This window comes from Talpa occidentalis, unplaced genomic scaffold (genome assembly GCF_014898055.3).
Source record: "Talpa occidentalis isolate TD23 unplaced genomic scaffold, MPIMG_talOcc4v2.1 talOcc4.17, whole genome shotgun sequence".
In the NCBI taxonomy this organism is placed as follows: Eukaryota; Metazoa; Chordata; class Mammalia; order Eulipotyphla; family Talpidae; genus Talpa; species Talpa occidentalis.
In genome coordinates this window covers 43,822,417-43,845,992 of record NW_023601754.1, presented here as the reverse complement: position 1 = coordinate 43,845,992, position 23,576 = coordinate 43,822,417, and the positions used below count along the sequence as shown (strand labels likewise).

The 23,576-nt window shown below is 57.5% G+C and overlaps 1 protein-coding gene and 1 long non-coding RNA gene across 3 annotated transcripts; one reads left to right on the top strand and one right to left on the bottom strand.

Annotated features, from left to right (window-relative positions):
• Positions 1-4,616: 4,616 nt before the first annotated feature.
• Positions 4,617-13,826, bottom strand: BCL3 (BCL3 transcription coactivator). The gene is given in 10 exon segments (XM_037516755.2): positions 4,617-5,233; positions 5,400-5,517; positions 5,843-6,010; positions 6,559-6,636; positions 6,893-6,981; positions 7,070-7,274; positions 7,484-7,592; positions 11,604-11,757; positions 13,572-13,658; positions 13,661-13,826. Coding segments are annotated over 10 exon segments (1,362 nt in total). The 3' UTR covers positions 4,617-5,045.
• On the top strand, positions 9,528-15,649 carry LOC119249425 (uncharacterized). Of its 2 annotated transcripts, none has more exons than XR_005126136.1 (4): positions 9,528-9,563; positions 10,052-10,156; positions 11,351-11,385; positions 15,484-15,649. It is a non-coding gene; the product is annotated as an uncharacterized LOC119249425 (long non-coding RNA). The 2 variants fall into 2 exon arrangements; XR_008552538.1 differs by having other exon boundaries at positions 9,540-9,563; positions 9,994-10,156.
• Positions 15,650-23,576: the final 7,927 nt, after the last annotated feature.

Below are 23,576 nucleotides of genomic sequence, written 5' to 3'. Positions count from 1 at the left end.
TGTTCTTTATAGCAAAACCTTTTTTTTTCCCAGTCCAGCATGTAACCTGAGACCAGTCTTTTTGCATTTGCTTCTTGAGTCTCTTTAGTCTCCTGTCCTGTCCAGTGGTTCAGCCTTTTTTTGTTTCCCGAAGTTGACATTTTTGTTTTGATTGACATTTTTGAACATTTACAGCCTGGTCTTTGCAGGTTGTCCCCCTAGATTCGGGTTTGTCTGGTATTTCCTTTGACTAGACTCTGGTGGCAGAAATTATTGGAGTGACACTGTCTTCTCTGCGCGGGGCGACAGGAGGCACGCACCGTGTCAGTGGTCCCATTCTGGGTGACAAGTTCCCTCACCTGGGGAAGGTGAACACGGAATCCTGAACTCACAGACTCCTTAGGGTAGCTTCTTCCTTCTCTGGGCCTCAGTTTCCCTTTCTGTAAAAAGAAGGCATGATTTTCTGCAAACACACCTAACTGGCAGATGTGTTGTTTAGTTCTTATGCTCTGAATTTTTTTTTTTAACAGCAATAACATTTAAGATGAGGCAGATTTCACGCACACACCTGGGGAGTCTGACTGAGTGAGCATCTGGGTTTACCCACCGGTGGTGATAACAATAGAAACTTTGCAGTAGCAGCTGGGGACCCTGAGAAATGCATTCAGAGTATGTCTTTTGACTTGGTGGTGGTGGAGGGGGGCATGTGTACTTACCTCAGTGAGGGCTGGGGCTGGAGATGCCAAATGCGAACCCTCTGCCCCTTCCTCAGAAGCTTGTTTTTCTCAAGGGGAAGGGGGAAGGACACGCGCCCAGACCCAAGGTCAGGAGACAGAGAGGGGATTTCCATGTGTGGAGAAGCCAGATCCTTTGATTTAGAGAAGTAACTTACCAAGGTCAGGGCAGGGTTCAGCTCTTGAACCGGCAGATCATTTCTCACACACAGAGGGGCATGTCCTCCACAGCCTGGGCCTACCGGGACTAGGAGACTCCTCAGTACACACCCCAGACCCATGGTGGGCCAGGCCCTGGGCTAAGTGCCCGGTACCTACATGCTCATCCAAATCCTGCCAATCCACTGTCACCAAGAGGTCTGTGTTATTCCCATTTTACAGATGAGGAAACCAAGGTTCAGGGATGTGAAGTTACTTGGGCCAAGCTCAGAGAGCCAGGCAAGAGGGCCAAGAGATTCTGAGCATGGAATTTGGAGGCGGCAGGTCTGATGACTTGCTCTGAATTTTGTTTTTCTCATCTGGAAGCTGGGCTGTCAAGGTCAGTCCATGAATGGCTGCTAGTATTTGCGTTTCTGTTCACATCCTCCAAATGGTCACACGGTGTGACATGGGACCAGCTGCAGCCAGAGTCACAGACACTATAATGCAGGTGCGGTGAGTGAGTCCCCTCCCACCATCACTGCCACCACCACTGCCTACCATCACACTGGGCAGTGTGCTGGCTGCTGCAGGTGGGACAGTAGCAGCAGAGAGAGGGAGCCTGCCCTGCCTCCCCGAGCTCATGGTTGACTGTTGGAGAGACAGATGTTGCTCATGACCTTGCATGTGGCGGGATCATCACACGGGCAGTACTCACACAGAGCTGCTTGCAACAGTCACCCTCTGTAGTGGGTTGAAAGGTGCCCCCCCCCCAATGATACATCCCCATCCTAAGGGCCCAGAACCTTATTTGAGAAATTGGCCTTTGCAGATGTAATGAAGATAAGCATTTGAGGATGAGATCATCCTAAATTATCTGGGTGGTCCTAAAGCTAATGACATTGTCCTTAAAAGAGACAGAAGAGGGGGCCTCCGAAGCAATCCGCAGCTACTACAGCACAAGTTCAATACCCAGCCAGGGAGCTACCCACATGGCACAGCAGACCTCTCCTGACTTACCTGACTTACCTGCTGCTCCCCTCAGCAGTTTATTTCAGTAGATCTGCCTGTTCTGCTCCCCACTCTGTCTCTGGTGAATCCTCTCACCCCCCGCACCTCTGGCCTACACCCCAGTTCTTGTATACATAAATAAATAAATCTCTAAAATAAAGAGAGCGAGAAGAGAACAACACATGGACACACAGAGAAGGCCATGTGAAGACAGGCAGAGGTCAGAGTGATGCAGCCGCAAGCCAAGGAACGCTGGAAACCACCAGAAGCTGGAAGTAGGGAGGAAGGCTCCTCCTCAAATCTTTGGAGGGAGCACAGCATTGTCCGTAGCTTGATTTTGGACCTCTGGCCTCCAGAAGTGTGAGAGAACACATTTTTGTTGTTCTAAGCCACCTAGTTTGTGACTTTTGTTACAGCAGCCTTAGGAAGCTAAGGTACCCTCCTAGTCAGTTATAGGGACATACAGCCCAGAGGCAGGATCACACACACACACACAGATGCAGGGGCACCTGATCAGGAGGCCACGTGAATACACAGCCTTTTGTGGAGTCCAACAGTCTCTTCCAAGGAGATGTTGGGTTCACAGGTACAGATGTAATGAAGAGATGGAGACAGAAACTATCACAACTGCCATGGTGTACCAAGACCAGGGCCCCAGGGATTGCTCCCTTCCATTCAGATTTAAAAAATAATACTCAGTGTCATTCAGAAACACATGAACACATGTTTACTCCATAGACCAACGGAAGGGGACAGGTGGCCAGCTTCCTCTGCAGGACACCCCTGTCATCAGGCCGGAGGCAGTGGGGACTGACACAAGTTCCAGTCTTTTCTCAAGGGTCCCAGGTTGTCCTTTATCTGCTCCCCTGTACCTCCATCTTCTTTCAGGACTTTCAAAAATCCCTGCAACAAATCTCTAATTGGTGTGCATACCTCCTAGTAATATTGCTTCTCTAGTTGAACCCTGGGTCAGCTGATAAAGACTCCAAAAGATATCTATATCCTAATCTTTGGAACATTACTTTATTTATTTATTTATTTATTTATTTATTTATTAAAGATTTATTTACTTATTTATTTATACAAGCACTGGGTACAGTCAGAAGCACAGGAGGGCGAGAGGATTCACCAGAGCCAGAGCAGGGAGCAGAGCAGGCAGAAGGACCAAAGTACATTGCTGAGGGGAGCAGCGGGTGCGGCAGGAGAGATCTGCGCGCCATGTGGGACCCTCGCAGGTGGCTGGGGATCAAACTGGCGCTGCAGAGGTTGCAGGCAGCTTCGCAGCCCAGTGCTCAACCGCTGCGCCACTAGGGGAGGCCCTGGAACGTTACTTAATATGGAAAAAAGGACTTGGCAGAAGTGATGACACTAAGGCTTTTGAGGACAGCGTCCTTCTGAGGGTGGCAGATCACAGAGAAAATGTGTAGGTAGGGGCCTCTCTGGTGGTGCAAAGTGTTAACTTGCAGCACAATGAAGCTACCCGCAGCCACTGCAGCATGAGTTCAATTCCCAGCCAGGGAGCTGACCCACATGGCGCAGCAGACCTCTCCTGTCTCACCCGCTGCTCCCCTCAGCAGTGTATTTCAGTAGATGCACCTGTTCTGCTCCCCACTCTGTCTCTGGTGAATCCACTCACACTCCACACCTCTGGCCTGCACCCAGCTCTAGTATGCATAAAAAAATAAATATATTTTTTAAAGATTTATTTATGCATACAAGAGCTGGGGTACAGGTCAGAGATGCAGGGGTTGAGGATTCACCAGAGACAAATCAGGGAACAGAACAGGCAGACTGACTGAAATACACAGCTGAGGGGAGCAGTGGGCGAGTCAGGAGAGGTCTGCTGCGCCATGTGGGATGCTCCTTGGCCGGCTGGGGATTGAACACATGCTGCAGAGGCTGCGGATTGCTTCATAGTGCTGCGTCTTAACCCCTTGTGCCACCGGGGAGGCCCAAAAATAAATTTTTTTTTTTAAAAAAATGAAAGAAAATGTGTAGCTAGAAGTAAGAGGTTGGAGAGATATGAGGAAGGGGCTGTAAGTCAAGGAATGCAGATGGCCTACAGAAGCTGGCAGAGACCAGGAATAAGGCACAGACTCCTCAGCGGCTCCAGAAGGCCTAGCCCCACTGACATCTTGACTTTGGCCCAGAGAAACTGATATTGGACTTCTGACCTCTAGAACCATAAGAGAAAACATTTGTGTTGTTTTAAGCCACTGACTTTATGGTGATTTGCATGTGAACCTTGACTGGTACATAGAGACTGATTCACAGAGTCAAAACACAGACACTGTCTCCAGGGGAGCCTGTAGCTGCTGAGTGAAATGAGATCCACCAGACGAGGCCGTCACAAGAAGCAATCATCCCAGTGCCAGGTCTCCATGTAGGCACACTCACAGATGCCCCCCACAGAGACCCAGAGACCGCGGGGTCACCCGACAATCAGATGTGGTAACATAGGGACCCATCAACTGCGGAATCCCTCAGAAACACATAGACACACCCAACAGGGTCCTCTGGAAAGATCGCACACCCCACATCATGCCCAGAAACAACAGCACTGTAACACAATGAGAATGGCGACAACCAGACACACCGGAAGTCCCAGTGTCTCCCCCCACCCCAAGTCATCCCCAGTCTGAGACTCTCCTGGAAAGGCATGGAGCGACTTGGGTAAAGCACATGGGTGTGTACACACACACAAACACACTTCCTTTAGACCTCCTCATGAGAGCGGTCCACACAAGCTGGGGATATGGTACAAAAATAGTTTATTACAAAAGAAATCCAACCAAAATGCCTAATAATTTACATTGTTATCAGTGCCTAGCTACAGCCCATCTTTCCCTTCCTCGTTGAACCTGGGTCAGGGCAGAGGGGAGCAGCTGTCCCCTGGTTCCCCCAGCTCTGGGAGAAGGAATGGATGGTTTGAGTGGAATTCCATACGGGGGACGGGTGCCTGAGAATAATGGGAGATAAGAGTCCTTGGACGCGGGGAGACAGGTTGGGGATAACTGTGTTCAGAAGAGGGTCTTAAGGGTAGGTGCATGTGCCTCTGTGCAAATCCTGCTCCCAAAGATGGGGGGGGGGGCAGAGTGAGCTCTTCACAGTTTCCAGGAGGGTTGACCCCAAAGGGCAGGGAGGTCCCTCCTCATGAGTCCGAGATCTGCCCCCCCATGCTTCTCAGCTGCCTCCTGGAGCTGGGGAGGGGGGCACTGGCCGGCCAGGGGCTCGGAGGACCCCAGCAAAGGGCAGGAAGGCAGGTGGAGATGAAGGAGAAAGGAAGAAACTGGGGGGAGCCATGGGGAATCCAAGGGAGTCCTTGGGGGGTGACTGGGCAGGTGAGGAGGGTGGGGATGCAGAATGAAGACCTGTGGAAAGAAGAGAGGGGAAGGGTGAGCCAGGGAGAGGCCAGATCCAGAGTGGAGGTGGTGGGGGTGGGGGAAGGGTGGGCCCAGCTCCTGGGTTCCCAGGGAGGGTAGTGGGGTTCAGCCGGGGTGGGGCTGGGAGGCAGGAGGTTGGGGGCTAGTTTCTCACCATTGGAGCTGAGGTGGCTGCTGCTTTCAGGGGAAGTGGTGGCGCTGCGCTCTGGGGAGGGTTCAGGCTGAGGTGCAGGAGCAGGCCGGGTGGCCTTCCCTCTCAGGATGTCGATGACCTGGGGAAGAGGGGTTCACCACCAGGCCGGTCCTGCCCACACAGCCCTCCCCCTCTGCAGCTTTCCTCGCTCCTGGGGTCTGTCCGGGGGAACAGGCTCCTCCTCAGTAAGTGAAGGGGGGGGGGCTCGTCAATTCCTTTCCTGGGGCCTCAGTCTCTCCTCAGTCTCCAGCTTCCCCCCACGCCCTCACGGGCTCACCCGCTCCCTCGAGGCGCTGCACGCGGGCGCGCGCCCCAGCACCCCTGCCCGCGCCGGCCTCCGGGCACCCCGCGGCGCCCGCGCGCCCCGGCCCCCGACGGCCTCGCCCGCACGGCGCGGCACTCACCCGGCGGCTGCGCGCCACCATGAGCGGCGTGTCGTTGTGGCAGTTCTTGAGGCCGCTGTCGGCGCCGCTGCGGACCAGCACGCGCACCAGCGGGAGCAGCCCGCGGCCCGACGCCGAGTGCAGCGCGGAGCTGCCCGAGTACATCTGGGCGTTCACGTTGGCGCCATGCTGGGGGGCGGAGCGGCCGTCAGGACCCGGCGCCGCCCGCGGGGGGCGGGGGCAGGCCGGGGCGGGGCCAGGGCAGGCGGGGTGGGGCCGGGGGGGGGAGCGAGGCGGGGGGCTCTGGACTCAGGCCAGACCCCGGGGCCGAGCAGATCTGGGGGGAGGGGCTGACAGAAGCAAGGGTGGGCCGCCCGGAGGGCTGGCCACGGCGCTGCCCCATCCCAGGAGACTCGGGCTGCCCGGGGCGGCCTGCAGGGCTCGGGTCAGCCGCGTGGAGGCGGAGAGCGTGGGGGACCCGACTAGAGCTGAAGGCGAGCCCCACAGGCCATCGCTGGGCGGGACCCGGGTCTTTTTGGAGGCGGGGAGCCATGGGGGAGCGCCCGCGACAGGCACGGGAAGCAGAGCCATAGGGTCGCCACAACAAGGCCTGGCAGGATCGGTCAGGGCTGGAAAGCAGAGCTGGGAGGCGAGGTCAGTGCCAGGGACGCGGGCGACAGCCGGGCTGGTGCCGGAGCACAGGCCAGCGCGAAGCCGAGGGCGAGGGCAGTACCCACCTGCAACAGCAGCTGCACGATCCTCAGGCTGTTGTTTTCCACGGCGTGGATGAGCGGGGAGCGGCCGCTCTTAATGTCCTGCGACAGGGAGGGAAGGTCTCTGAGTCTCTCCCAGCTCTGCAGAGACAGCGGGCGGCGCATCCCAGCCCCTGGGTCCGGGGGCGCCTCCAGATCCCTCAGCTCCCGCCCAAGCCCCTCCCGCGCCCGCCCGCCCTCGCGGCCCCTCCCCTGGCCACGCCCCGGTGTCCACGGCCCCGCGCCCCGGTGTCCACGGCCCCGCGCCCCGGTGCCCACGGCCCCGCGCCCCGGTGCCCACGGCCCCGCGCACGCTCACCACCGCGTCTATGTCCGCGCCGCGCTCCAGCAAGAGCAGCACGGCCTCGTCGCACTCGGTGTACACGGCCACGTGCAGGGCGGTGAGTCCTGAGGGACGGCGAGACTCAGTTAAACCTAGGCCTGGGGCTTGGCAGCCTCCCAGGCAGCCCCTCCCTGCGCCGGGGGAGCTGCTCACCGTCGTAATTGCGGGCCTCCAGGTCCACCGAGCCCGGGGCGGCGCTGTCCAGCAGGGCCCGCAGGCAGGTCGGGCTGCGGTGCTCGCATGCCAGGTGGGCTGCTGTCTGACCGTGGCGGTCCAGTGCCATGGGGCTGGCACCAGCCAACACCAGTAGCCGGACCACAGACGGTAAAGTGGTAATTACAGCCAAGTGCAACGGTGTCTGGGGAACAGACACTGTAAGGAACCCGGACCCTGCCTTGCGTTCCAGAATTTCTGAGTTCTGAACCCCAAGTGCAGTCTCAAGCAGGAGCCAGAAATCTGGAGCACCTCTGCCTTCAGATTCAAGAACCCTTCTTCCCCTCTGACCTAGAAGTCTCAGTCCCCAGCCCCTCTTCCATCAGACCCAGGAGTCCAGGTCCCCAGCCTCACCTGCCGTAGGTTGTTGTAAATATCCAGGTCCCGGCCCCCATGCTGGAAGAGGGTGACAAGTCGATGCACAGCTGACAGTTTGCCTTGCACCACGGCAATGTGGAGTGGCCTGCGGGTGGGAGGTCACAGGCATTAGGTGCTGGTCACCTCTCACCCGCATTACTCAGCGTGCTAAAAGCAGTTATGTGCTGAATCTTTGCAAGTTATCTTCAGAATGTAACCACTTCTCCCAACCCTCACCCCCACATCCTGGCACAGCCCTCCCATAGTCTTTCTCCTGGACCATGCCCTCCTACTGGCCTCCCTACTTCCACTCCCGCCCTACTGGCTGTCCTCCACAAGGCAGCCAGAGGGGCCCTGTGAGAACCCATGCCAGGTCATGCCCTTCCTCCGCTCAGAACCTCCAGGGTAAAGGCCATGGTCTCCACCACGACCCACAAACCCTGATGTGATTTTGTTCTCCCTCTAGAATCTGCTCTGGCCGCAAGCCTCCTCAAGGTTCCTCCAACACACCAAACACACTTGCTTCCCAGGGCCTTTGCGCTGACTATTCCTTCTGTTCGGAAAGTCTGCCCCCAGCTATCAGCAGGTTTCTCGTATCTCGTCATTCAGGTTTCTGTTAAAATGGTGCAGCCGGGGCTCACTCCCTTCCTCTTTCCCCTGTTTTATTTTCCTCTACACCATCACCTGACGTCGTGCAGTTTACTTGTTTCCTGTCTGAATCGCCCCCACCGGAATGTCAGCTCCCCCAGGGCAGGGCGTTTTGACTGCTTTGGTAACTGCCCCATGCCTTGGACAGTGCCTGGTGCTGAACGGGTCCTCCAGAAACACACGCTGTATAAATGACTCCCTCTCAATGGTTCCCCTAGACCAACAGCCTGGAAGGGGGTGACAGTTGGCTCTCCCCTCCCCCACCCCGCCTAGGTGAATTTTCTCCTCTGTGAAATGAGTGTGGGTGAACCAGGTGCAATGAGGCTCACTCCACGGATTGTGACTGTACGGCCCCCGACCCGCTTAGCAAGGGCTAAGTAGAGAAATTTGTGCCTAAATGGGAGGTGAGCCAGAATGGGATGGGGTTATTGCTCTGGATGCTGGGCTTTGAAACCCAGATTCCCCCGGACTGCATGGAAGGACTCATTCCCCAGCTTCTGGGAAGGTTGTCAGCGTCCAACTCTCTCTGAATTACCCTGCTGAAAAGATCTGCTGGCCCACATGAGCAGAGGCAGCTGCCGCTCCATGGCATCCAGAGAGTGGTCAGTGCTGGTGGAGAAGGCCACCCCAGTTTCAGCCTGCCCTGTGGGACAGCGGAGCCACTCTTGTGACCAGACAGCCCGGTGCCCACTGTCCAGTCCTGCTTCCTGGGGCATGCTCCCCAAAGACCCCATCAGGGATAGTCATTTAGTGCTGATGGCTCTGGACAAGGGCACAGGTGGGGGGACAGCAAATATAGGGGTGTCACAAAAACGTCTATTTACTAGAGCAGCTACATGCTCACCCACCACTGTCTGCCAACAAACAACTGTGCCACTGCATGCTGAACCCACTTTTGAAACCAGCTCCCTAGAAGCTTGGGAGCGAGTGCAGAAATCCTGCAGCCCGGGGTGTTTTCTATCTTGGGGTGGGGGGATAAGCAGGCCAGGGTTTCCCATTAGGCTGCAGTCCTCCCTGGCTGTGTGAGCTAGGGCAAAAGACACATGGCCCTTTTGAGCCTCAGTTTCCCCCTCCGTAAGGAACAACCCCCGATAACCCTAACCTCTCCGGAGGAGGCAGTGCAGGTCAGTGAGGCGGGATGAATTCTAACGCCAAATAAAATAAGAAAGTTGGGTGAAGGGCCGGACCTGGGGCTGGTAGGGAGGGGTGGGCCCGGTAAGGTCTCTCTTCACTCCCGGTATCTCCCAGGCAGCCCCACTAGGGTCCCTCTCCGGGCGGGCGGGGTTAAGTGAGGGCAGAGGGAGCGAATGATTTCAGAGAAACCGTCCAAGCCTGAGTTCCCATAAACGCGCGGGCCGCAGGGGGTGGGGCGGGGCTGGAGGAAGTGGGGACGGGAGGGGCGGCCCAGCCCTCGGACTTCCAGTAACAGGTCTGCTGGGCGGGGCTCCGCTTCCTGCTCCCGGGGGAGGGAAGCCTGTCCCGCCGGGGATCTACCCGGCCACCCCCGGCACCCCAACTTCCATCCTCGCATGGGGCGGAAGGGGGGAGTCCAACCCAAAGAGACCTAGCTTCCCTGGGGGGCAGGACCCCAAGTCCTCCAGTTTGGGGGGCCTTTAGAACTCCATGCTTCAGGACTCCCAACTGGCTCCTGATCCCCCATCTCCTGGCATCCACCCCCAAGATCTCCTAGAGTTGTTGCCCTGACACTCTGTGGATACAGCCTTCTCCAGGGCCTCGGCGTGTTAGATCCTCCAACTGCCCTCCACTCCGTTCCATGCCATCCCAGAGGTCAAGGAATACAGTACCCCAACCTCTGCTTTCTGGGACTCCGAAAGCGTTACCCTCTTTTGCATTTCTAGCTCGCGGGTGCCTGACCTCTTGAGGGTCCCCAGGCCCTGAGATTCTTGTTCCCTTGAGTCCCTAGACGTGCAGCCTCTCACCGGAGCTTTGCAGCTCTCGGGACCCAGACTTAGCATGATCTCCTCTCCCTGCCCCCCACGACGCCACCAGCTGCCCATTCCGGTAAAGGCCCGGCCCCAGCGGAAGGGGTTAAGGTTAGAAGGAGCCGGGAGGGGGCGGCTGCGAGTGAGTGACGGGCGCTGACGTGGGGGAGGCAGAGCAGCTGGGCTGCGGTCAAGTTCTGCGGGAAGGGATTTCCCCCAACAGGCAGCTGAGGCAGAAGTGTTTGCTTTGGGGGAGAGGTGGGGAGAGCGGGGACGGCGGGTGGGGCCCAGGGCCGGAGACTGGTGTGGCAGGTAGCCTTCTGCAGCCGATTTTCACAGGCCCCAAACAACTCACCCTGGGGGCAGATAAGGAATGAAACCTTTCAGGGGTGACCCCAGAGCTGCCTAAAGGAGGAGGGAACCAGTTTTATGAGTCCTTTATATAGCTCAGGCACGTTCTCCTACTTGGGCTCACCCAGATGGGCTACAACCACCAGCGGATCTAGGTTCCAGCAACACCCACTCATGCAGATTGAGCACCTACTGTGTGCACCCGGATATACCCGTGTATTACTGTACTGAATCTCACTGTGAGAGGTGCTAGTATGAGTCCTGAATTCGAGCTAGGGAAACTGAGGCGGGGCCAGAGGTGGAGCACTCCCCCCTACCCTGCAGAGACAGGTCTGTTCATCCTGTCCTTACCGGGGGTTTCCAGGCCCGAAAGCAATCCCCAGAGAAGCTCTTCATAGAAATCATTTCTTTCTCACAGAGACCCTCACATACTTATGGTTCCAGTTTTTATAGGGGGAAACTGAGGCAGAGAGAGGCGAGAAAAGTGGCCAGCTGAGATTCAAACTAACGTTGATAGACTAATAGTAGCGATGATGGTCAAATGAAGACTTGGGCTAGGCTCAGCTAACGACTCCCGTGCAGGATTTCTCGGCTGCCTCAGCAGCAGGCTCTTGACACGGCAAGTCACACACCATGAGACTGGTGAGATCGTTGGAAGGGATCATCACATCAGTTTAGTGGGCACTGACCACAAAGTGGTGAAATAGACTAGACTAGCAAACACCGAAGTAGATCCCAGGTAGTAAGGGTGAGTATTGCTTTGTTCTCTGTCATTTTTATTTTAAGCTTAGAGGGGTGTGAGTTTAGTATAAAGTACTTTTATTCCTAAATACTCCCTGAGCACTTATGCCAGGCTCCGTGCTCAGAGCCGTATTGCATACAATAACTCAATCAGTGAAATGTCTTTCTCATTTTTGGACAGTGCTGACAAAGAACAGTGACGCCCACTGTGCCAAGGTAAGTGCTGTGAGGACACCCCTTTTTCAAAAGAGGAAACTGAGGTTCAGAGAGAGAAAGGGTCTTGCGCGGTCACACAGCTAGCAGTGGAGCAGGATTCTAATTGGCTTAGAACACCCAGGCTGAGTGCCCCTGGGTGGTGGTGGGTGAGGTGGGTGGAGGGCTGTCTTCCCTACCCCCACACCTCCCACCTTTCCTTTCTGGGGGCTGTCACTCACGTGTCTCCATCCTCATCTGCACAGGTGGCCATGGCGATGTCTGCTGATAGAGGGTGTTCCATGGAGCACATCATGGGGTACAGGGGCGTAGACAGGTTGAGAAGAGGAAACGGAGAGCCCATGGTTGGGGTGGGGTACAGGGGCAGTAAAGGTCCTATGCAGAGAAAGGAAGTGGGTGAGGCCAAGCCTAGAGACCCTCAAGCCAGTTCCCACCTCCAGACCTTTCCTCCCTGTGTCATCTGCCCTCCCCCCGCCCCTTTTGCTTCAGACCTGGGGTCCTCATGACCCCAGACAACCCCTCCTTCTACACCCCTTCTCTGGACTCCCCGCAGCTTCCCTTCTCTCCCCAGCCTGGTCCGTTTCCTTAGCAGTTATCTTTTCATATGTCTGTCTAGGCAACCCCTTGAATATGGACTGAACCCCTATCATCACCCAGCAGGGGGACCCCAGTCCCATTTGCTGAGTAAATTTGCAGTTGAGGGAGGCATGGATAAAGGAAGCCCTGGGTGAGGGGTGTGGGAGAATGTGTAGAGTCTGGGGACAGGGGAGGGTCATAAGGTGAGAGGGGTGGAGCCTCTCACCTTATAGATAGGTAGAGATCAGACTATTGTCAAATCTTATCTACCCATTGCATAGATAGGGACACTGAGGTCTGGGTTATCCCAGTGAAGGAGGGAGATGGGGGGCAGAGGCAGGCCTCCCAACTCCCAGCTTGAGTACTCTCTGCTGCAGAAACTAGCAAAGATCTGGAGGCACTAGGCATGAATTCTGTAGCCTGGGGGGGGGGTCCCCAGGGCACAGTGAGCTGTGGTAGGGGATGCCCCTGCCTTGAGCTCACGGATGGAAACAGGATGGCTGTATATGTTTGGCACTCTCTGTCATCAACTGGTCTTTGGGGCCTCCTTTCCAGAACCAAGTTGCAAGGTCCCTGCATCTCCAGTAGTAGGCCTAGGCACCCTGAGGCCTTCTCTCCAGAGACCCCTTAATTCTTCATCCTAGATACTTGAGTCCCAGAACCACCAAGTCCTAGCCCCCATTTCTAGGATCCAAGTCTGCTAGGGTCACAAGATCTTGTGACCCCTAATGAGGCCCCATCCCTATCACCAGGGCACATAACTGGGTGCCCAGCAGCCTGGCGCTCTGTCCTGCTAGCTCCTCAGGATTTTTTTTTTTAAAGATTTATTTATTTATTTATGCACACAACAGCTGGGGTACAGGCCAGAGATGCGGGGGTTGAGAGGATCCACCAGAGACAGAGTGGGGAGCAGAACAGGCAGACTGACTGAACTACACTGCTGAGGGGAGCAGCGGGCGAGACAGGAGAGGTCTGCTGGGCCATGTGTGTTGCTCCCTGGCCAGCCGGGGCTGGAACTCATGCTGCAGAGGCTGTGGATTGCTTCACAGTGGGGTGCTTAACACCTTGCCCCTCAGGATTCTTAGTATTTGGGCTTGTTTCTTTAGATTCTTGTGATCTCCGATATAGGGGTGCACAGAGCTCAACTCTTTTCCTCCTAATTCCCATTGCACCCTTATACCTTGGTTCCCAAGATTGTGCCATCCTGGGATCCCTAATGTCCGTCTTCTTCCTTGGACTCCACATATCTGAATGCGAAGAACCCCACTTTCTTGAGCCCGAGCACTGATTGGTCCTAGGCCTAGATTGCTGGCTTCTTAAGAACTTAAAATTCTGCAGTCCCGAGACTTCAGGCTCTGCACCCCAGAGTCCCTGAGACTCCCATAACTGTGTCCCAAGGCACTGCTCCCCGATGCTCCCATACCCGTGTTCCTGGGAGCTCGGTCTCGGCCCCTAATTTCCCAAGAACCCCACGCCTATGCACTTGGGAGCTTGGACTACTCCCCTGTCTCTCGGCTCCCGGGGGCTCCCTGTACTAGCACCCCAACTCTGCCCCTGGCTGTGGTGACCCGGTGCGCAGTCCGCCCCCCCGCTGACCCCCGCGAGGCACTCACCCTGGTAGTAAAGCGCCTCTGGCCGGGCCAGGCCGTGCGGAGGCGCGGGGACCGCCGGCAAGTCGGAGCCGCCGCGGAGGGGATCCGGGGGACCACCGGGCCCGGGGCGCCGCGGGGGGCGGCGGGCTCCAGCGAGGGTTCGCGCAGCGGGCGCTTGCGGAGCGGCAGCGCGGCGCCGGGGGGCCCCGCGGCCTTGGGTCGGGTGCGCAGGTCCACGGGCCCCTCGTCCATGGCCCCCGCGGGGCATCGGGGCATCGGGCCGCCGGGGACGGCGGCCGAGCGCGCGGCCGGAGCGCTGCAGTGCCGGGCGGCCCGGGAGGGTGGTGGCGCCCGGCGCGGGGACTTCCCCTGCCGCCGGCTGAACTGAAGGGACTTTTGTCGGTCGGGGCGGTGCCGGCCGCCCGCCTCCCCGCCCCCGGCCCCCCCGGGGCCACCCGACCGCCCCAGGGGTTTCCTGGACCCGCCGCCGCTCCCGCCGCCCCGCGGAGCTGCCCGCCGCGCGCCCCGCCCGCCCGCGCCCCGCGCCCCGCCCCCCGCCCCGCGGGAGCAGCCCCGGCCGCGCCGCCTGGCGGGGGGCGGGGGGCCGGGAGGGAGGCGGGGTCGGGCCGGGGGTCCCCACCCCCACGGCGGCGGGCCCCTCGCGGTCCGGGCTCTGCTGTTGTCTCGCCGGCCGGGACTCGCTCTCCGCACGCGACTCTCAGCGCTGACGCGCCGGCCGGGACGGGGGCGCCGAGCCGCGCCCCTGCAGCATCCCCGGTCCCGGTGCCCGGCCCCCAGGCTCGGTCTCGCCCTCCCTCTCGCTCGGACTCTTTGCTTCTTTCCTCATCTCCGTCTGCTTCCCGGCCTCCCCCCCCGGGGACGCAATTCCACCGCGGCCCTGGGGTCTCGAGGACGTGGGTTCGCGCCCAGCTTCCACTTCCTCGCCGTGACCTCGCTCAGGGCACTTCCCCTCCCGGGCCGTTTCCTCCTCTGTGGGAGCGCGAAGACGCGCCCGGGGTCGGGACACTCGCCGTCCCGCCGCCTGCCCTGCCCCCAGCCCTGCCTCCTCCGGGGCCTCCCGGCCGCGGGCTGCACGGCAGGGGGCGGGTGGGGTGGGGGCGCCGATGGGGTGGGCGTGCACCCCTGAATGTGCCTCGCCCCCCCGGGGTCCCTGCGCCCAGCCCGAGCTGCCCAGGAGGGGTGCGTGCCGGAGGGGGCCCTGGGTGCACGGAGGGAGAGACACAGGGATCGAGAGAGACCCAGGAGAGCGCTCCTCGTGAGAGGCAGCGAGAGACGCAGAAACCCAAGACCCGAAGCCGCTAAGCCCCCCGAGCTCCCCCACCTCCCCCTCCCACCCCATCCCGGGAGGGGCCCGTGGGTGGGGAACAGGCCGGGCGGGCTGGGGGCATGACTCAGAGACCGGCGGGAGGGGGCAGGGGGCGGGCTTCCCCGGGCCCCGCCCTGCAGCCCTGCTCCCCGCCCCGGGGAGGAGCCCCGCGATTCGGGGCTTTCCCGGATTTCCCAGGAGGCGGGGCGGCCGCTGGGGTTGCGTCCCGGTCACTGAGTTACCGGAGGCCGAGGGGAGGTTTTGGGGACCTAGCAGACGGGGGAATGGATCTGCTCCGCACCCCAGATCTGCCCTGGCGGCCGCTGAGTCTCCCCGTGTCTGTGTCTCCCCGTCTCTGCAGCTCGTCCCGGTCCCGGGCAGCTCTCGCAGGCCCGGCCCCGCCCCCGGGCTCTTTCTGTCTCTGCGTCTCCGGCAGCGTCTGTCTGGGACCCTGAAAGTGGATGTGGGGCCCCGGTCCGCAGGAAGGGACTTTGCCCGGGACTTGGGCCCCACCCCGGTAGATGGTTAACTCGGGATGTGAGCAGCAGCTGTGGGCAGGGAGAGGCCTCACCCCTTCTCTATTTTCTGCCTCTCTTTCCCCCTCAGCCTCCTGGGATGGAGAAACTGACATCCTCCTCCACCCTGACTTCCTGCGGGACCTCAGGCAAGCGGGATAAGACCTGCACCTCTTTATCTGTTCGTTGATGCATGAATCTGCATTGCCACCTTTATTAAGGTGTAACGTGAAAAATAGAATTGTAAGATTTGAAAGTGTTCCATCCCCAAGCTTGAGACTCGGTTTGTTCTTCTGGAAATTGGGACCTTGCTGCCCCCCCCACCCCGCACACACACACACCCCCCAGCTACAAAGGAAGAGGTGAGGGGTTTGGGTAACAAAGTCTGGGGGCTGTGGTCTCGCCCACCCGCCCTGACCTCTGGACTCCCGAGTGCAGGAGAGTGGCAGGACGTGGCCCACTGCCCCAGATACACAAAGGGAGGCTGGACCTCAGAAGGCTGGGGCTTGCTGAGGTGGGGATCCCAGGAGGTAAAGCTCGAAGGACCCCCAAGATCCTCCCACTCCCTGGCTCCCGATGGCAGGTGGAGCAATGGCTCAGGCCCCAGCAGGAATGGCATCTGCACCTGGCCCAGAGGGGGCTCAGAGAGGTGGAGAGAGGGTGCTCGGGGTTCCAAGTCTGAGGAGGGAAGAGGATCTGAGGGAGATGAAAGGTCTCAGAGAGATGTCTAAGGGGAGCAAGGAGGGTCTGAGGGAGAGAGAAAAGATCAGTGGAGGGAAAAGAGACCATCTGAGAGAGGAGGTGAGGCCTGAAGGAGGTGAGGTCTGAGGAGGAGGTGAAGTCTGAGGAATAGGAGAGGTTTGAGAGAGGGGGCACAGTCTGAGGGGGCACAGACCAATGAGGAGGGCAGCCCGGAGGGAGGAGGAAAAGAAGGGGAAAAGAAAGGTCTGAGGGAAAAGGAGATTTGGAGAGGGTCTGAGGGTAGAGGTGTTATAGGGCAGCCCCGATACAAAACGGGGTGCCTGACTGTGGGTCCTAACAGAGGCAAATTCTGAGAGAGGAGATCTGAGGGGGATCTCAGGGTCTGAGGGTGGAGGACATGGGCTGAGGAAAGGGGAGCATTTTGAGGAGGGCCTCCTTGAGGTGGAAGGAAGAGAGGCGTGCCTGGGGACAAGCAGGGACTAAAGGGAGGGAGGAGAAGGGAGGCCTGGAGTCAGCCCCGCCCTGCAGATGGCTCTAATTTCCCAGAACCTTCTACGGCTCAGGAAAGTCCCAGCTCCCATAGCCGCCTCCCTCCAGTGTCGGGAATGGAGGATGCAGAACCAGGATGGCTACCCCCCACCTTTCCCCCCTTGCTCCCCATACCTCAGGGGGGAGGACTAGGGTCTCCCCTCTCAGGGCCTGAGTTCAGGAGGCTCCCCCCATTGGCAAGGGCAGCCCCTGGATGAGTCCCAAAAACTTTCCAGAGAAGGCCCAGAAGTCCTGCTTGGTGTCTAACCATTTTACCTCATGCAGGCTGCCCTTTGTACCTGTCAGGTTTTCTCCCTCTCACTGCTTCTTCCTCCTCATGCTTCCCCTTAGCCCCAGGGATGGAAGGGCCAACACTGTGTCTGTTCAAGGTCCTAAGAGGGAAATGAAGTCCCAGCTAGAGGCTGTGGGCCTGTTCTTGGTGGCCTCAGAGTCCCTTCCTGAGAGGACAGAGCAGGACCCTAGGTTCCCATGGGCTTCATTCCTGGGCCTTCTGCTTTGCTTCTGCCGGAGGCCTATGTCTTCAGGCCTCCGTTTCCATTCGTGACCTCCAGGCAACTACTCACCTCATGGAGCCTCAGCTTCCTCATCTATCCAACAGATTAACTCAAGGAAATATGCGTCCGTCTTCGAGGGCCTGAAGTAAAAAGAGTACTCACTGCCATGTAGCTGCTATTATCATCATTACTACAATTACTACTACTACTGTTATAACCACAGGAATAATAACAATTATTGCCAGTGAATATTTCAAAGAAGGACCCATTTCATTAGGGTGTTAGGGTTCAACACTTTGGCCTCAGAAACATAGGTTTGACCCCTCACTCTACCTTGTTAGCTGTGTGACCTTGGGTTGGTGACTTTCCCTCTCTGTGTCTTCTTTGTGACCTTACAGTTGGGGATGACAATGGCTTCTCTTTTACAGGAGTGCTGAGCAGATTGAGGCCAGGAATGCAGAATGAATGATGTACATTCCTTTTTTGCATTAAGATTTTCTTTTTGTGTGTGTGTGTGTGATGTCCGTTCTTATCTCCACACTTGCCTCCCTTAACCTGCCAGGCTAGGTGACCCCTTAATCACCCTCTTCCATCCAGAGACCACCCAAGATGGGTCCGGTCACTCTGGGCTCAACTCCGACTAGGAATTGGCCCACCTAGTCCTGTCCACACCGTGTGAGGAAAGTTCAACTAGAATTGGAATTTTCCAGAGTAGGAAATGGACAGAGGAGTGAAGGCACTGCCCAGGGTCAGATAGTGAGGGACAGGAAGGGGGAGTTGAGACTTTAAATCAGGACTCTGGGACCCCAGCCCCCTGGTTCCAATCCGCTGACCTGGGAGGGGTGGTTGTGAGTTCCAGACGGAACAGGTCTTCCCCTGCCACCCACCTCAAATTCTAGGTCCTTACTCCCTAGGGACCGTGTTGATGGGAAACTGAGCTGGGAGAGGCAGCTTTGGGATGAGGAGAGCTCTGCTTTCTGTAGTGCCCCCTGCTGCCTCCAGGCATAGGGAAGTTGGAGAGCAGCAGAGAGAGGAAGGGCTTAGTGCAGCAGAGGGAACAGTTAGGCCTAAGAGCAGCTCAGGGAGAACAAGTGAATTTCAAGGACAGGAGAAAGCAGACAGTGAGCCAGACCGGGAGGGACTTGCCCAAGGTCACATAGTCTCCTGTTTGGCTCTGGGCCTGAAGTCCACTGTGTCTGCCATCAGCTCTGTTCTCCAAGGCTGTCCCCCACCCCCAGGGGTGAATGCAGGCCAGCTTCCTGAAGCCTGGCCTGGACCTCCTGGTTACTCCCTACCCTGGGGCCTTGGCAGCTGCTGGAACCCTTGGCACTCAGTGGGATCAGCCCATCTGGGGCCCAGGCCAAGACTTAATCTTCCTTTTTTCTCCCTCATGCTGGGTCTGCACGCAGGACGCTGAGTCAGAAGATTGCAACATCCCTCCGGGCTGTGCTGGGTCAGACACCCTCCCCTGCTCCTCATGCGCTGCCTCCATCAGACCTGGCTGACAACGCAGGGGCTCTTGGGTGTCTGCCCTGGCTGGGGGAGGGGAATCCGGGGAGGTCCGGTGAGGGGTGCCAGGGAGGAGATGACAATCAGACAGTGCAATACCGGGCCTCAGTGTCCTCATCGGCAAGAGGGGGGCTCACTGCCTCATTGTCTGGGTTCAAATCCCAGCTCTGTCACTTACCAGCTGTGTGACCCTGGACAACTGACTTCCCCTCTCTGAGTCTCCGATTCCTCATTTATAAAATGGGGGCCAAAACCCTCCCGGGGCTGTTGGATCACATGAGTTGATGCACATTGGCACCGGCTGGCATATGGAATAAGTGCTCCATAGACGGAAGATAGTGTCTGAAAATAATCGCTATTATTAATATAGCGTGTGGGAGTGGCTGCCACAGAGGCACGCCAACGGGACTCCCCTTCAAGAAAGGGCTTGCGACCCAGCAACCAGGCCTGCAGATGGCTCATCGCTTCCCACAGTTGGCTCTTTCAAGAGCCACCTCAGTTGGCCAGCTGGGGACACGCCATTAACTGAAGCAGGAGGGGCAGGAGGCACGGGCCAGTGCTGCCCACTTTGGGATTCCTCTATGCCACAGCCTCTGCTTCAGGGCTCCCTGGGGCTGGCATCATGGCCAGAGGGTTCCCCCCAACCAATCCTGCCTCTCTCGGCTCCCCATAACCCATTCCCTGCCTCACTCCATCTTCTAGAGGATCAGAGCTGCACCTACAGGCTTAGACCCCCTGAGTGTGAGGAGGGGCTCTGCTTGGTGGCTTTGGAGAAGCATTCCATCACTGTTGCCCTCTTTGAGCCATGAGAACAAGAACTTGGGGGCTGACAGGATCCAGTGAATCAGCAAGAAAGACTTCAGCACCGGAGCCTGGCACATCGCCCGTGTCTGTAAGGAGGACGCATCCGGGTCTGGTGGTGTGGCCGCTGGCAAGTGCTTTGCCCAAGGCCTGGTATGTAAGGTGGGGATGACCCCCCCCCTTCCCCAGAACACTGGCGGGGTCAGGCATGGAAAGTCCCGGCTGGGCTGGCACACTGGAGCCACTCAGCAGCCTGTGGGTGTCACCTCTGCCTCTGCCTCACAGGGCCAGGTCAGGGCACTAGGTGAGCAGGGATCTGCAGGGCGGGTTATCTCCTCCCTGCTGCCGGTCTTGGGCTGACAAATTAAGGGAAGTCCCAGGGCTGGAAATCATGGTGTCCTCCTGCAGAAGTTCCCTGATTCTAGGCTACATAGTGAAGGTGGGAAGGGGGAAGCCCCCTGCCCTACTCATTTGGTCCCCAAGAGAGGAGGGAGATGTGCAAGAAGAAAGGCCGGGGGTGGGTGCGGCCTCCCCCATCGGACTAGAGCTCTGCCATCAACCTGGGGGACGCCTGAGGGGTGGACATGTTCCCCATTGGTGAAAGAGCTCCTTCCGGGTTTGAATGGTGCTCTTTTTCCTCCAGCAGGTCAGGATCTCCCCAAGAATGGGGGTGCAATTTCTCCACTGATGAGGTGTCTCTGAGAGTGGGAGATGCCCCTCCTGTCAGACTTGGAACTCCCCTGGGTGGGTGGCTGGAGCATCACTGTCACTTGCCTTATCTGTCTAGGACAGCGGTTCTCACTGAGAGGGTAGGATTTTGCCGCCCCCTCCACTGCAGGGGACATTCGCATGTATCATAGTAGACTAGGCCTCCTGAAGAGAGCGGCCTGCATCCACTCTCTTCCTGAGGGTGCGGTGGGTCCTGCCTCCTTCATCGCACGGGCCTAGTGAGTTGTGTAGCTTAAAGTGGCCATTGCACCTGCGCAGCGCAAGGTGAGATCACCTGTCTCCAGCGTTAAAGCTGCTCCTACCTCCTCCGCCAACCTAGTGCATGCTTCTCCAGCCTGGAGTTGGGGAAGCATGCCTCCCCAGTTACTCCCTGAGGTGGGGTAAGCCTCCCCCAAGTGAGCGAGGAGCCCCCTTACACGAGCACGCTCCCCAGAGCAGAGCAGAGCTCATGTGGAGGAAGGGACAGCACCAGCCTTAAAAAGCCAGCCTCTCCCCCAGAGGTGGCACCTCCCCGGCCTGAGGCCACAACCTCTCCTGCAGCCACCAGGGCCTAAAAATACAGATGCAAAAGTCCCCAGGGCTCCTGGGAAAGCCAAGTTCACATCAGGTCCTTCCTCATTCGAGCCAGGCCACATTAGACTCATCTCCTCTGCCTTCAACCACCATCCTGGCCCAGGGCCACCAGGCCCTCCAACACCTTCCCAGGAGAGTGAGGCAGGTATGTCCCCCCACCCTCCCACTATCCCACCGCGCAGATAGGTCTCAGTCAGGTGCACATCCCTGCACCCAGCCTCGAAGCTGTGCAACCCCCAGCAGCCAACCAGGTGGTGCCCTGGAGCTCTGGACTTGGCTGGCTGGTCAGGGAGGGGCTGAATGGGAGCTCTTACAAGTCAGCGGGCTCTACAGGAAGTGGGGGTGCTGGCTGGCTTGTGCCAGCTCCTTTTGGGCATCACCCACCTCTGAACTTGTCCCTTTGGCCTCCTGTGGTCACACAGTCACAGCACATTTGCTCACTTCTGGGAAAATCAATTTCCTGGTGTGTTTCAGATCCCAAATGCTCCCCTTGTGGTTCCTGCTGCGCCTTCCTGCCTCCGTGCCAGAACCCGGGAATCTGGCCCCCAGAGAACCAAGCCCTGTGAGGAACAAGAGGGATGTGGAATCGTGGGATTAAAAATATATATTTTACAATGATGCAATATCACATGGACAACTTCACAGAATATCATGTTCCATTCCACCAGTGATTGCAAAGGGAACAGTTAGGTTAAGAGGGGATGCTGCCAGTTCCCATAACTCCCCTCATACTTTTTTTCAACTCACACCCCTCTCCCCACCACCCCACCTCAAGGCAGCCCATAGTAACATGCTTTATTGTTTTCCTTAATATTTTTATCACCTATAAATACACACCTGACCAGCACAGTATAAATGACCCTCTTCCACATGCCCCCAGGGGGAATCAGAACACCTGTTAGAACAATTCTAAAAGAGCGGTACCAGGAAGAAAGGAAACCACTTTTTTTGGTTACTTTTTTTTTTTTTAAACATTGTTTTTTAAAATTTTTTTTAGATTTATTTATTTATTTATACAAGCACTTGGTACAGTCAGAAGCACAGGAGGGTGAGAGAATTCACCAGAATCAGAGCAGAGAGCAGAGCAGGCAGAAGGACCGAAGTACACTGCTGAGGGGAGCAGCGAGCTGCAGGAGAGGTCTGCGCAGACCATGTGAGACCCTCGCGGGCGGCCGGGGATCGAACCAGCGCTGCAGAGGCTGCGGGGAAACTTTGCAGCCCAGCGCTCAACCACTGCGCCACCAGGGAGGCCCTTTTTTGGTTAATTTTTAAAAGGACAGGCTTATTAGGAAAAGGAGGGGGGAAAAAGAGGCACCTGCACCGTCACAGGTGGGCAGAGAGCTGCCCCGCTGCTTTGCACAGGGAGAGGGCTTGAAAGGACACACCTGTGTAGGCGCCGGCTGGCACCAGGGCTGCGTTCAGGAAAGGAAACCTTACAGGGCAACCTCTTGCATCTGGCTTCCTGCATTCAATTACAGTTATGCCTGGCAGGCTCTTTCATCTTCCTGTCTCTTGGGGTGCCTTCATGTTCGTTGCTGTCCCCTATTCTCTAACGTGGATATACCACAACTGATGGAGCCAGCCTCGAGGGAAGGGCTCCGGGGTTTCTTGTTTCTGGCTCTGTTTTTTCCCGTGGGTGTGTGTGTGTTTTCCTTTCAGTGTCGATTTTTTGACTCCTGCCTTGTGCTGATCCTGGAGCTCCGGGCACCCATTTTTCTCCCTTATCCAAGCCTGCATTGGCAGGGCACAGTGTGCTCTGCATGGCTGTGGAGACAAGGCCAGTTTCCCCACATGGTTGCACCCACTTTCACTATCTCCAGTGGCGACTGCGAGTTCCACTTGCTCCACAGCCTTGCCAGGGAGGCCTTACGTGACTTTTAAAATCTGAATCAGGGCCTCCCCGGTGGCGCAGCGGTTGAGCGCTGGGTTGCGAAGCTGCCCGCGGCCTCTGCGGCGCCGTTCGATGCCTGGCTGCTCCCCGGCCACCGGAGGAGGGTCCCACATGGCGCGCAGACCTCTCCTGCCACCCGCTGCTCCCCTCAGCAGTGTACTTCGGTCCTTCTGCCTGCTCTGCTCCCCGCTCTGGCTCTGGTGAATTCTCTCACCCTCCCGCGCTTCTGCCTGTACCCAGTGCTTGTATAAACAAACAAACAAACCAGCAAACAAATAAATGAAGCATGCCTCTATAAAAAATAAATAAATAAATAAATAAAATAAAATCTGAATCATCCCAGCATGTGAGCATGTGCGTGCATGTGCGCGCACACACTCATGTTAGTGCTTGTGCAAATCTCACGGTGGTTCTCATTTGCATTTCCTGGCTCAATAATCAGGTTGAGGGCCTCCCTGGTGGCTCAGTGGTTGAACGCTGGGCTGCGAAGCTGCCAGCAGCCTCTGCAGTGCCGGTTCCATCCCTGGCCACCGGTGAGGGTCCCACATGGCACGGCAGACCTCTCCGGTCTCTCCCGCTGCTCCCCTCAGCAGAGTATTTCGTGGGTCTGCCTGTTCTGTTCCCCGCACTGGCTCTGGTGAATTCTCTCACCCTCCCACGCTTCTGACTGTACCCAGTGCTTGTATAAATAAATAAATAAATAAATCTTAAAAAAAAATCAGGTTGAGCACCTTTCCCCTGTCCTTTGCCCTCTTGAGTGCAAGCAGACCCCAACTCTCAGAATTAAACCTTGCAGAACCCTTGAATTGTAGAGGCAAAGAATTCGGGAGTCCCATACTTTTAGGAAAAGGGATTCCAGCATCCTGTGCCTCAGTTTCCTCAATTGTGTAATGGGGATAATACAGGTCTAACTCACAGGGTTGGGACAGGATGAAA